The 12,693-nt window shown below is 49.0% G+C and overlaps 1 protein-coding gene across 1 annotated transcript in view; it reads left to right on the plus strand.

Moving 5' to 3' along the window:
- Window positions 1–6,370, plus strand: part of BLOC1S3 (biogenesis of lysosomal organelles complex 1 subunit 3) — a 7,476-nt gene extending 1,106 nt beyond the window's left edge. Inside the window, exon 3 of the mRNA XM_029924313.1 lies at window positions 6,215–6,370. Coding sequence (XP_029780173.1) covers window positions 6,215–6,370 — 156 coding nt within the window. The remainder of the gene's footprint in view (window positions 1–6,214) is intronic.
- Window positions 6,371–12,693: the final 6,323 nt, after the last annotated feature.

Genomic DNA, 12,693 nt, shown 5'->3' on the forward strand with positions numbered 1-12,693 from the left:
CTCCTGACCCCAAGGAGTCCTCCCAATTTTCCAGGCCAAGACCGCATCTCCTCCAGACCAAGTTGGTATGCCCTCCCCACTCTCCAAGCCAAAGTGGCATTTTGTGTCCGAGCCCCACCTGACTCTCCAGGCTGACAGCGGCACCCTTCAGGCACTTAGTGCCCAATGCAGCCTTGCTTGGGGAACTTTGCATGTGATACCAGTTTGCAGGTGAAGACCGCACACTTGATGTTCCCTCACTATGTGGGTCCCTGAAGGCCCCAGGGATTTGGATTGCTGGCTCAGCTTAGGGCCTGGGGTTAGCAGACTCTGCTCTGTCTTCTGTGCCCAGCTCTGGTCCCTCCATTCCGTTCACATCTATCCCCCTCCCCCACTTTTTGATCCCAACCTGCAGCTGAGCGCTCCCCCAGGATAGAGTCGTGAAAAAAGAGTACCCTGTGCCTGTCCCATTAAAGCTCAAAACATTCACCGACATGGAGAATTTGTCTTGTCTCCCCGTCTAAGCTGGGGTAGGCTCATTGGCGATTTCTCTGAGAAGCGGGGTTCTGAGAGATCTTTCATTTCTGGCCTATTAAAGGGGAAGCGGTGTCTGGGAAATCGGGATGCCTTGTGTTTTTGCCCTGGGCTGCGTTTATTCATATTTTGTTAATTCAGCACACCGTTACTGAGCCCCTGTTCTGTGTCTGTCCTCTGCTGGGCACCGTGGACACAACAGCTGGTCTGAGCCCACACAGAGCTCACGGTCCACTCGGGGAGGCCGGCAGTAATAAAATACTCTCCTGAATAAATGGATAGTTTTCATAATTGCAATTGATACTTTAGCGGTACTTTTTCTGGCCCCGTGGTTAGTGCTGGAAAGAAGTTCAGGAGTAGTGTGAGGGTGTAACCGAGGTCTGTGACCTTGTCGGGGCAGGTGGGGGGAGGTCACATGGCTTCCCTGAGGAAGTGATGCCTGAGTTTGAGCTGAGCCCTGAAGGTATAAGCAGGTGAGACTGGGGTACGTGGAGAAGAATTGCGGGGGCGGGGGGGCAGCATGTGCAAAGGCCCTGAGTCAGAAGGGAGCATAACCTATTTAAGTAACAGAATAAGGTAAAAATTCTTTTAAGTTTATTTTGAGAGAGGGGCACCTGGCTCAGTTGGTTAAGCATCCAACTTTGGCTCAGGTCATGATCTCACAGTCCGTGAGTTCAAGCCCCGTGTTGCTCACTCACTCTCTTTCAAAAAACAAACATTAAAAAAAAATTTAGGTTATTTTGAGAGAGAGAGAATCTTGAACAGGCTCCGCACTCTCAGCACAGAGCCCGACGAGGGCTCCACCTTACCAACTGTGAGATCCTGATCTAAACTGAAATCAGGAGTCAGACATTTAACTATCTGAGCCACCCCGACCCCCCTAAGATTTTTATTTTTTTTAATATTTACTTATTTTTGAGAGAGACAGACTGACACCACTAGTGTGGGAGGAGCATAGACAGAGAGGGAGACACAGAATCTAAAACAGGCTCCAAGCTCTGAGTCAGCAGTACAGAGCCCTACGCAGAACAGCAAGATCATGACCTGGGTCAAAGCCCAAAACTCAACCGACTGAGCCACCCAGATGCCCCGCTTCTAAGATTTCATTTTTAAGTAATTTCTACCCCCATCATGAGGCTCAAACTCACAACCCTGAGGTCAAGAGCCGGGCGCTCCACCAACCGGGCCAGCCGGGTGCCCCTGATTGTTAGGACCTATTTTAAGGTTGAGCCCTCTTCAGAGGAATTTACATAGGTCTCTATCAGCAAAAAGTAGGAGGTTGGACGTTCGGTCTGAGGGCAGGGACATAAAAGACCCCCTTGTTATGACACTGTGTGGTGGCATTATGTTTACATAATACATCTTGACCTTAAATGATTTGCCGGTGAGGAGCCAGAAATCACCAAGGCATGGTGGGTGCCAAGAGGGCCTAAGGATGGCTTGAGTGGAATTAGTGGGGGAGGGGAGGGATGTGTCCCCCGCATCACCTACAGGACAAAGTTGTACCAGGTGTCAATCAAGAAAGCTGGTTTCGGGGGTGCCTGGGTGGCTCAGTCGGTTAAGCCTCTGACTTCAGTTCAGGTCATGATCTCACGTTTGTGTGTTTGAGCCCCGTGTCGGGTTCTGTGCTGGCAGCTCAGAGCCTGGAGCCTGCTTCTGATTCTGTGTCTCCCTCTCTCTCTTCTCCTCCCCGCTCATGCTCTGACTCTCTCTGTCTCAAAAATAAATAAAACATTAAAAACATTAAGAAAAAGAAAGCTGATTACGGATCGCCTGGGTGGCTCAGTCCATTAAGCTTCCGACTTTGGCTCAGGTCGTGATCTCAGTTGGTGGAGTCGAGCCCCGCATTGTGCTCTGCGCTGACAGCTTGGAGGAGAGCCTCTTGGGGCCGGGGACCCCTTATTAAGATGAAGTCCCCGGAGACCTGGCACTGCCCCACCCAGAAAATGCTGCTTGTCACCTTGCACCCCAGGCTTCTAGCCGGCTGGCTAACCGCTTGATGCAACTGATAGAAACCGAGAGACTGTTCTCAGCGCTTAGAGCCCAGCTCTCTGGACAGGACGGGAGGCGAGAGGAGAATCTCGGCCAAGTGCGTCCAGGGAGACGCCAGTCGGGTGGAACCGCAAACTGGCCAGGCTGTGAGGCCGCCTGGAGCCCCGGGCTTGTAGGCCCTATGCCTTTGTCCTCGCCTGCGATTTTCCAAACAGTCAGCAGCACAGGAGACAGAGGCAGAACGAACAACTCCGGAAGGGAAAGGGTCAGGCAAAACCAAACACACTCAAACAATAATCACAAGAGTCGCTCTACCCAAAGGACTAGTTCACACAAAAAAATTTTTTTAATGTTTATTTTTGAGAGAGAGACAGAGGATCCAAAGCAGGCTCTGCACTGACAGCAGACAGCCTGATGCGGGGCTCGAACCCATGAACCGTGAGATCCCCACCTGAGCCTAATAAACTGAACATAGGCCGATTAATGGGAGAAAAGGCGTACAGTTTTTTTTTTAATTTTTAATTTCCCATTCATGGGAGTATCAGAAAGAAATGTTTGTTTTTTTAACAATGGTCAGTTTTTCTCTTTTAAGATTTAGTTAAGTAATCTCTACACCCAACATGGGGCTCAAACTCATGACCCCAAGATCATGAGTCACACGCTCCTCCTACTGAGGCAGCAGGCACCCTTATGGCTGATTATTTTCAACAGGGGGGCCAAAGGCATTCAACAGGGAAAGGGTGGTCTTTTCAGCAAATGGTGCTGGGAACACTGGGTATTCTCACTCACACACACCCCCCAAAACAAAAACCAAACCAAAAAAAAAAAACAAAACAAAAAACCCAAGCTGGTCCCTTGATATCTACTATATACAAAAATTAAAATGAGTCAAAGACCTAACATAACCAACACTCCACAACTCTTAGAAGAATTATTGTGAAGACAGGAGGAAAATCAGTTTAAAAAAAAGTCATGGTGGGGAGGTCTTCGTGACACTGGATTTTGCAAGGATTTCAGGACACCAAAAGCACAGGCAACAACAAAGAATAGATAATTGGCCTTTATCAAAATTACCACCTTTTAGGCATCAAAGGACTCTATCCACAGAGTGAGAAGGCAGCCCGCAGAATAGAAGAAAGTATTCACAGGGCGTACACATGGCAGGGGATTAGTATCCAGAATACATAAAGAGCTCCTACTACTCAACAGCAACAAACATTCCAATTCATATACGGGCGAGAGATATGAACAGACATTTCTCCAAAGAAGATATCCAAATGGCCCACAAACCCAGGAAAGGACGCTCATTAGGGAAATGCAAATTGGAAGCATAATGGAGGGGAGCCTGGCTGGCTCGGTGTGCGGAGCACGCGACTCCATCTCAGGGTGTGAGTTTGAGCCCTCTGTTGGATGGAGAGATTACTTAAAATCTTGGGGCGCCTGGGTGGCTCAGTCGGTTAAGCCTCCGACTTCGGCTCAGGTCAGATCTCACATTAATGGGTTCGAGCCCTGCATCAGGCTCGGTGCTTACAGCTCGGAGCCTGGAGCCTGCTTCCGGTTCTGTGTCTTCCTCTCTCTCTGCCCCTCCCCCACTCATGCTCTGTCTCTCCTGTATCAAAAATAAATAAAAATATTTAAAAAACTTAAAAATAAAAATAAAATCTTAAAAAAAAGCACCATGGATACCACTTCACACCCACTAAAATGGCTGTTAAAAAAAAACAACAGGGGGGCGTGGGTGGCTCAGTCTGTTAAGCATCTGACTTTGGCTGAGGCCATGATCTCATGGCTCATGAGTTCGAGCCCCGTGTTGGGCTCTGTGCTGACAGCTCAAAGCATGGAGCCTGCTTCGGATTCTGTGTCTCCCTCTCTCTCTGCCCCTCCCCTGCTCTTTCGCACACTTGCCCTCTCTCTCTCAAAAGTAAATAAACATTAAAACGAACAAACAAAACAACAAAATAACAAATGCTGCCAAGGGTGTGGGGCTTCCTCAGAAAGTTCAACAGAACATAGCCTATGGCCCAGCTCTGCGCCCCAGAAAAACCAAGAGCAGCGGCGCTAACATATACTTGCACGTGAGTGCTCACAGTAGCATTTGTCCCAACGGCCAAAAGGTAAAAACAATCCAACCCATGTCCAGCAAGAGATAGCAGATAAACAAATTGATGGAGTCATGCAAGGAAACGGTATTGAGCCCTGAAAGGGAACAAGGTTCTGGAACATACTATGCCAGGAACAAAGGAAGACCTCAGGTGAAGCGAAACAAGTCAGACATTACAGGACGGATACGCATGCTTGCTCTTACCCGAGGCCTCTAGAACATGCGAAGTCATTGAGACAGAAAGTAGAAGAGAGGTCGTCGGACTGGGGGAAGGGAGAACGGGGGGGGGGGCGGTTTACTGGTTAGCGGGCCCAGAGCTGCTATTTCGGATGATGAAATCGTTCTGGAAATCAGTCGTGGCATCTGCATGACACTGTGAATATACTTACTGTCGCTGAATCCCACGCGGAAAAAGAGTTAAAAGGGTAAAGTTTATGTTGTGATAATAATACTGATAAACACTGAGATGGGGGCGGGGAGAAAAAGGAATTTGTAAAGGAGAATGAGGATCAAAGTCACGTAAGCAGCCATTGTAAGTGCTTTGGCTTTTACTGTGCCTGAGCAGAAAATCTGTAGGTCAAATTTTTCTGACAAACCGGGTGTCGGCCAAACTCTTGTCATTGGTACGATCAGATCAGGCCCCCTACCAGCAGCCAAGGCCAAAGGGCAGTGACCCAAACCAAAAGCATCTGTCCCCTGTGAGCCCTGTGAGGGCAGGGCTGTGGCTGCGGGGGCCACTGCCTCCCAGCACAGAGCCAGGCGCAAAGCACATGCTCGGTGAGTGTTTGCTGACTGACTGAATGCCCTCACGCGGTCACACAGCACCGTCCCTTCAAATGCGTGGGACTGTTGAGATGTTTGTGTCCCAGCCCCTCTCCAAAGCTGATGGACGTTCAGTCCCACGTAGCACGTCACCCTCCGACATGCTGGTGGAGAGGCTCAGACATGCACCCAAGTGCTGCCTAGCACCCATTCCACAAATATTTCCCAGCTCTGTTTCCAGGGGAAGGGCATCCAGGGTGGAAGGAACGGTATGGGCAAAGACCCAGAGGCAGGAAAATTCAGAGGGTGCTTTAGAGGCTAGATGAATTGTCCTCTGTGCCTCGCCTTCCCTAGAAGGCAGGGGGTGACAGGACGACTTAGACCAGAGCCAGGCCACGCAGGGAGAACGTAAGGAACACGGGTTGGGCCGAAGGGCCCTGGGGAGTCAAGGCTGTTTTGAGCGGGAGAGGCAGGGGCATACTGGTGCTTTGGAAAGAGCCCTATGGCTTCTCAGTGGAGGGGAGGAGGAAAGACAGGGTCTGCTGTGGGCACCCTCTGCCCCCATCACCACCCAGCAAAAAAGCAGGCACATTTGGAATAAATGTATGAATGAAGGGAGGAATGAACACAATATTGGATTCTAATGTCACTAAGCATAAAAGCCAAAGCCCTTACGGGGGCATTCGAGGCCCTCTGATCCGGTCCCTTGCCCACTCGGCTGCGCTGCTATACAACCGGTGGCATCGCCCAGTGCCCGCTGGACGCCAGTCTGCCCTGCAAACTGCCAGCCTTTGCACCAGCGCCCTTTCGCTCGCTGTTCCGTCTCCTTGGAATACTGTTCCCCAGACTGCACGCTCCATGAACGCACCTCTGTTTACCTCCGCAGCCACAGCACCGACCACACTGCGCCACGCGCAGTCCGCGCAGCGATTTGTGGAATTTCTGAACCGGTGGATGACGACCCGCACGTCAGCCTCATCCGTAGAAACTCCAGCAAGTTGAAGCGCAGGGCGGAGGAGACAGGTGCTGGAGCCAGAGCGGCTGGGAAGGTTCGGGGGTGGGGCCAGGCGGGGGTGTGGCCACGGCGGGGGCGTGGCGAGGAGGCTCCCACTGCAAACCACCCCCCCATTCCAAGGCTGGGGCCGAACCGGGAGTCGGGTGGGGTGGGCGCCGTGGTGGACCGGATTCCACGGCCCCCTTCCCAGAGCGGCTTCATGTCAGTATCTATGGGGCCATTGAGGCAGGACTGAAGGATCTGGAGACTGGAGAACTGGGTATGTCTCCATGCCTGCTCCCTGCCCTCAGCTGCCCCCTGGTCACTCTGACCCTGACCCGGAGCCCTCTTGTGGTCGCCTTTCCTCTGCCCCGACCTGGTCTCCCTGGGACTCTTGGAGTGAGAAACTGTCGCCTCTTTGTTCAGTGCGCAACGTGACACGCAGTGTGCACCCAGCTTGAAGAAACCGCTCCAGCCGGAGGCCGCCCGGAGCGAGTGCCAAGCCCCTGTTGCTCACGCTGCTGCCCTCTGTTGGAAAACCCACGCAGTTCTCTAGTTTTGATAGAACAAGGTACTTTATTGCCTTCGCTGGAAAATTGTTTTTAAAAGCTGCAGATGATTCCAGTGATGTGAAGGACATCCCTTTCCATGTGGCGCCCTTCAGCAGTGCACAACCAGTACAACTGTTCACGCTGAGTCTGCTTCTGCCCTTGTATATCCCTTAGTGCTAACTTGTGTGGTTTTCTAGAGTTTTATTTGGGACCATTCTTTTCTTTTTTTTTTTTTTTTTTTGAGAGGGCGGGGGTCTTTCTTGAGGGGACATCTTTCTCTTAATCACCTCTACACACATCCCGGTATTTGTACTGATGGGAGTCACGTGGCCTCTTGTACTTCAGTTTCAGCTGCGGAAGCTTTTTGTTAATTGAAATATTTTCTTTTTTTTTTAATTTTTAAAGATATATTCGCATTTCTTTTTTTAAATAATTTTTAAATGTTTACTTATTTTTGAGAAAGAGAGACAGAGTGAGAGCAGAGGAGGGGCAGAGAGAGAGGGAGACAGAATCCAAAGCAGGCTGCAGGTTCCTTGACCTGTCAGGAAGAAGTGGATGCGGGATTCAAACTCACAAACCACGAGATCACGACCTTGAGCTGAAGTTGGTCACTTGACTGACTGAGCCAGCCACCAGGCACTCCATTTTGTTTTAATATTTTTAAAACTTTTATTGTTATTTTTGAGAGAGAGAGTGCGCATGTGCGAATACAAGTGGGGGAAGGGCAGAGAAAGGAGGAGACACAGAATCCGAAGCAGGCTTCCTAGGAACCCACACACCGTGAGATCGTGACCTTAACAGAAACCAAGAGTCAGTCACTTAATTGACTGAGTCCCCCAGGTGCCCCAGGAAAGTTGGATAAAATATTTTTAAAATAACTGGGGGCACCTGCCTGGCTCAGTCGGAAGAGCATGCCGCTCTTGATCTCGGGGTCATGAGTTCGAGCCCCACATTGAGCTAGAGATTACTTAATAAATAAACTTAAAGAAAAGAAAAAAAATGATCTTTCAGGGGGTATTAGAAAACCCCACAACTATCTGAAGACATCACTGAACTAAGCACTCAAGATTCGAGAAAGGAAGAAATCCAAGAAAGGCCAAGCTGACATTTGAAAGCAGAGCTTTGGGGCACCTGGCTGAATGAGTCCGCAGGGCATGCGACTCTTGATCTCGAGGGTCTTAAGTTCAAGCCCCACGATGGCATGGAGCCCACTTAAAAAGGAGAGGGGAGGGGAGGGGAGGGGAGGGGAGGGGAGGAGGGAGGAACAAAAAGAAAAGAAAAGAAGCTAAACAGAGCTTCCAACACATTGTTGGTGCTGCAACAAATAAGGTAGCTCAAAGCATTGGGACCTACCCAAGGCTCCGCTGGACCCCAGAAGAACGTTAATCTAGGGGTTGGGGTAAAGCAGAGCTATGCTACGTGTCCCGTGATCTCCGTCCCCCTGAAGATTACGGTGACATGGTATTTTAGCGCCCCCTAGCTTAGCGGCCTGGAAGAAAGCCCAACACACGTGTCCACACACACCTGCATACACAAATGCATACACACACACACACCCTATCATCTTTAGAGGAAAACCATATAGTCCAGAGCCTCAAACTAGCAATAATTTAATACGAAATATCCAGTCCTCAACAAAATCAGGGATATTAGAAGAAAACTCATGACTGAAAACAAAAGAAGAAATAGGTAATGTAAACAGGTCTTCCTGGGACCAAGATAATTAAAATAATAGCGCAGATTTGTAAAAGATTATGATGAGATATATAACACAAAAATTGCCATGTTAACCTTTTTTTTTACATGTTTGTTTTTATTTTTGAGAGAGAGAGAGAGAGAGTGCAAGCAGGGGAGGGGCAGAGAGAGAGGGACACAGAGGATCCCAAGCGGGCTCAGTGCTGTCAGCACAGAGCTCCACGCGGGGCTCGAACTCACAGACCTTGAGATCATGACCTGAGCTGAAGTCGGACACTTAACCAACTGAGCCACCCAGGTGCCCCAACCATTTTAAAGCGTCCAACTCAGCGGCATTAAGTACACCCACAGTATTGCCTGGACATGACGCTATTTTCCGAACGTTCTCATCCCAAACAGAAACTCTGGACCCATTACGCAGTAGCCCCCATTCTTCCGCACCCCCAGCCCCTGGGAGCCTGTCTTCTACCTTCTGTCCCTATGAACTTGCTGATTCTAGAGACTTCATACAAGTGGACTCTTCGGGTATTTTCCCTTTCGTATCTGGCTCGTTTCATTTCACCAGACGTTCTCCATTTCATCCATGTTATGGCAGGAATCGGAACTTCTTTAATTTTTGTCGTGTTTTAATTGCCGTTCGAACTACATTAGGGGTGAGGTTCAGTGGCATTATGTGCTCACACTGTTGCGACACCATCCTCGCCCTCCATCCCCAGAACTTCCGCAGTGTCCCGTCCTGAAACTCTGTGCCTGAACATCTCCCCGTTCCTCCCTGCCCCTACGCGGCGCCGAGAACCACTGTCCTCCTTTCCGTCTCTAGGCGTCGGACGACTCTATGTACCTCGTCTAAGCGGAACTACGCAGTATCTGCCCTTCTGCGCCTGGCTTATTTCATTTAGCGTTATTTTCTTTCTTATTTTTTAAATATGTATTTTAAACGTTTATTTCTTTTTATTTGAGAGAGAGAGCATGGGCAGGGAAGGAGCAGAGGGTGAAAGAGACAGAGAATCCGGAGCAGGCTCTGTATGATCGCACAGAGCTGGATGCTGGGGTCGAACTCGTAAGTGGCATGATCACGACCTAAGCCGAAACCAGGAGTCCAGGGCCTGACAGGCTGGGCCCCCAGGCGCTCATTTAGCATATTTTCAAGATCCTTCCATGTTGTAGCAGGTGCCACAACTTCCTTTTTTTTAAGGCTGAATAATATTCCATTGTATGGAATTTTATGTACATATTTTGTCTATTCGTTCATCCATCGAGGGACACTTGGATTACTTCTGCCCTTTGGCTCTTGCGAAGATACTGCTATGAATATGGCTGCACAAACATTTGTCTGTTCCCTGCTTTTAATTCTTTGAGCATACACACCCAGCAGGGGAAATGATGGATGCTGGACTAGTTTTGCTATTTATGGTTCCTTGAGAGTTTGATGTGAATTAAAAATGTTTTTAATGTTTATTCAATTTTGAGAGACAGAGAGACAGAGCATGAGCAGGGGAGGGGCAGGGAAAGAGGGAGACACAGAACCCGAAGCAGGCTCCAGGCTCTGAGCCGTCAGCACAGAGCCCGACGCGGGGCTCAAACCCACGAACCGTGAGATCATGACCTGAGCTGAAGCCGGAGATTTAACCGACTGAGCGGTGCAGGCGCCCCTGGGGCATTTCATCATCTCACACCATCATCGTCAGAAGAAGGATGAGAACAGTTCGAGAAGATATTTAGAGGGAGAGAGAGCACACTCACATGACTGTTACTACAGTACATTGTTGCGAGGATTCTCTTTTATTACTAGTTGTTATCATTCATCTATTTCTGAGCCTAATTTATAAATTACACTCGATCATAGGGATGTTTGTCTAGGAGAACACATGGCGCATACAGGGTTCGGTTCTCTCTGCGGTTTCGGGCATCCACTGGGTGTCTGAGAATGAACCCCCCATAGAGGATGGGGGGGGTATAGTACCTTCCAGTAAGGTTTTGTAGTTTTCCGGACATAAATCTTTCCTCCTTGCCTAATTTTTTTAAAATTTTTTTTTTTTTTGAGAGAGAGAAAGTGCACTAATCGCGGTGGGGTAGAGAGAGAGGGAGACAGAGAATCCTAACCAGGCTCTGTGCTGCAGAGCCCTACGCAGGGCTCGATCCCACAAATCCGGAGATCATGACCTGAGCCAAAATCAAGAGTCAGACACTTAACTGACTGAGCCACCCAGGCGCCCCCTCCATTTTTTAATTCTGAGAGAGCGAGAGGGAGGGAGGGGCAGAGAGAGAGGGAGAGAGAATCCCAAGCAGGCTCTGCACTGTCAGCCCAGAGCCCGATATGGGGCTCGAACTCACAAACCAAGAGGTCATGACCAGAACCCAAATCAAGAGGTGGACGCTTAACCAACGGAGCCACCCAGGTGCTCCTAACTTATTTATTATTTTTTAAAGTAATCTTTATACCCAACGTGGGGTTCAAACTCACTACCCTGAGATCAAGAGTTGCACTCTTCCTGCTGAGGCGGCCAGGCGCCCCGCCTCCCTTATTTCTTAAGCAGCAAACTAGGAATAGAAGGAAACTGCCTTAATCTGATAAACAATCTTCAAAAAACCTGCAACTAGCATCACATCTAAAGGTGACGTGTCGAGCGCTTTTTCTGTGAGATTGGGAACAATACAAGGATTTCTGCTGTGACCTCTTCTGGACCATTTTGTGCGAGGTCCTCGCCACTAGAATAATGTAAAAAAAGTAAACCAAACATAGGAGGCCAAGAAAAGCAAGAAATACAATTGTCATTATTCGCAGATGGCGAATATATATATGTAGAAGACCCAGGAGAATTTAGTAATCAATTCAGAGGGTTTCATATATATTTATATACCCACAACGAACCCTTTTTTATAGGCACGCCTGGGTGGCTCAGTTGGTGAAGCATCCGACTTCGGCTCAGGGCATGATCTCACAGTTTGTGGGTTCGAGCCCCGCATCGGACTCTGTGCTGACAGCTCAAAGCCTGGAGCCTGCTTCGGATTCTGTGTCTCCCTCTCTCTCTCTGACCATCCCCTGCTCACGCTGTCTCTCTCTCTCTCTCTCAAAAATAAATAAAAACATTAAAAAAAAATTTTTTAAGTGCAAAGGGCCAAGAACATCTAGAAGAAAAATGCTACAGGGTAACAAGAATTATCACAAAGCTGTCTAAGACAGGGTGTTAATGGGGGCTCCTGGGTGGCTCAGTCGGCTGAGCATCAGACTTCAGCTCAGGTCATGATCTCACGGTTCAGTTCATGGGTTCGAGCCCCGTGTCAGGCTTTGCGCCGATGGTGTGGAGCCTGTTTCGGATTCTCTGTCTCCCTCTCTCTCTGCCCCTCTCCCACTTGCGTTCTCTCTCTCAAAATAAGTAAACATTAAAAAAAAAAAAAAGAGTGCTCCTAGATACATTATTTAGGATAGCCCCAAACCGGACACAACTTAAGTGGCAATCAATAGTTGGTTAGATAACTAAAGCTTGCTGTGCTCACACAGTGGGAAATTCTAGCAAAGAACAGGAGTGAACGTCTGCGTAGTCCCGGCATGGAAGGATCTTAGAAACGTCGTGTTTGCAGGGGAAGCCAGAGACAAAACTGTGCATACTGTGTGAGTCCCCTTATATGAAGTTCAGAACTGGACAAACTATTCTAGAGCCAGTTCAAGGTCAGGACCGTGGGGAACCAGAGGGGAGGCACGGGGCCTGACCCCAAGAGGCGAAGAAGCTGGGAAAGTGTCACTACTTTGTTTCTTTTTATGGGTAGATGGACATTAACCATCCACGCTCATGTTTTACGTTAAAGATTGGTGCACTTTGGTGTGTATATGGTATACTTTGTTTTAAATGTTGATTTATTTTGAGAGTGACAGAGAGAGAGTTGAGCAGGGGAGGTGCAGAGAGAAAGGGAGACACAGAAACCGAAGCAGGTTCCAGGCTGTGAGCTGTCAGCACAGAGCCCAATGTGGGGCTCAAACTTCGTGAGCCATGAGATCATGACCTGAACCAAAGTCAGACGCGCAACCGACAGCCACCCAGGCAGCCCTGGTATACTTTTATAAAAATTTACAGATCAAAACATCC

Source organism: Suricata suricatta, chromosome 16 (assembly GCF_006229205.1).
Source record: "Suricata suricatta isolate VVHF042 chromosome 16, meerkat_22Aug2017_6uvM2_HiC, whole genome shotgun sequence".
In the NCBI taxonomy this organism is placed as follows: Eukaryota; Metazoa; Chordata; class Mammalia; order Carnivora; family Herpestidae; genus Suricata; species Suricata suricatta.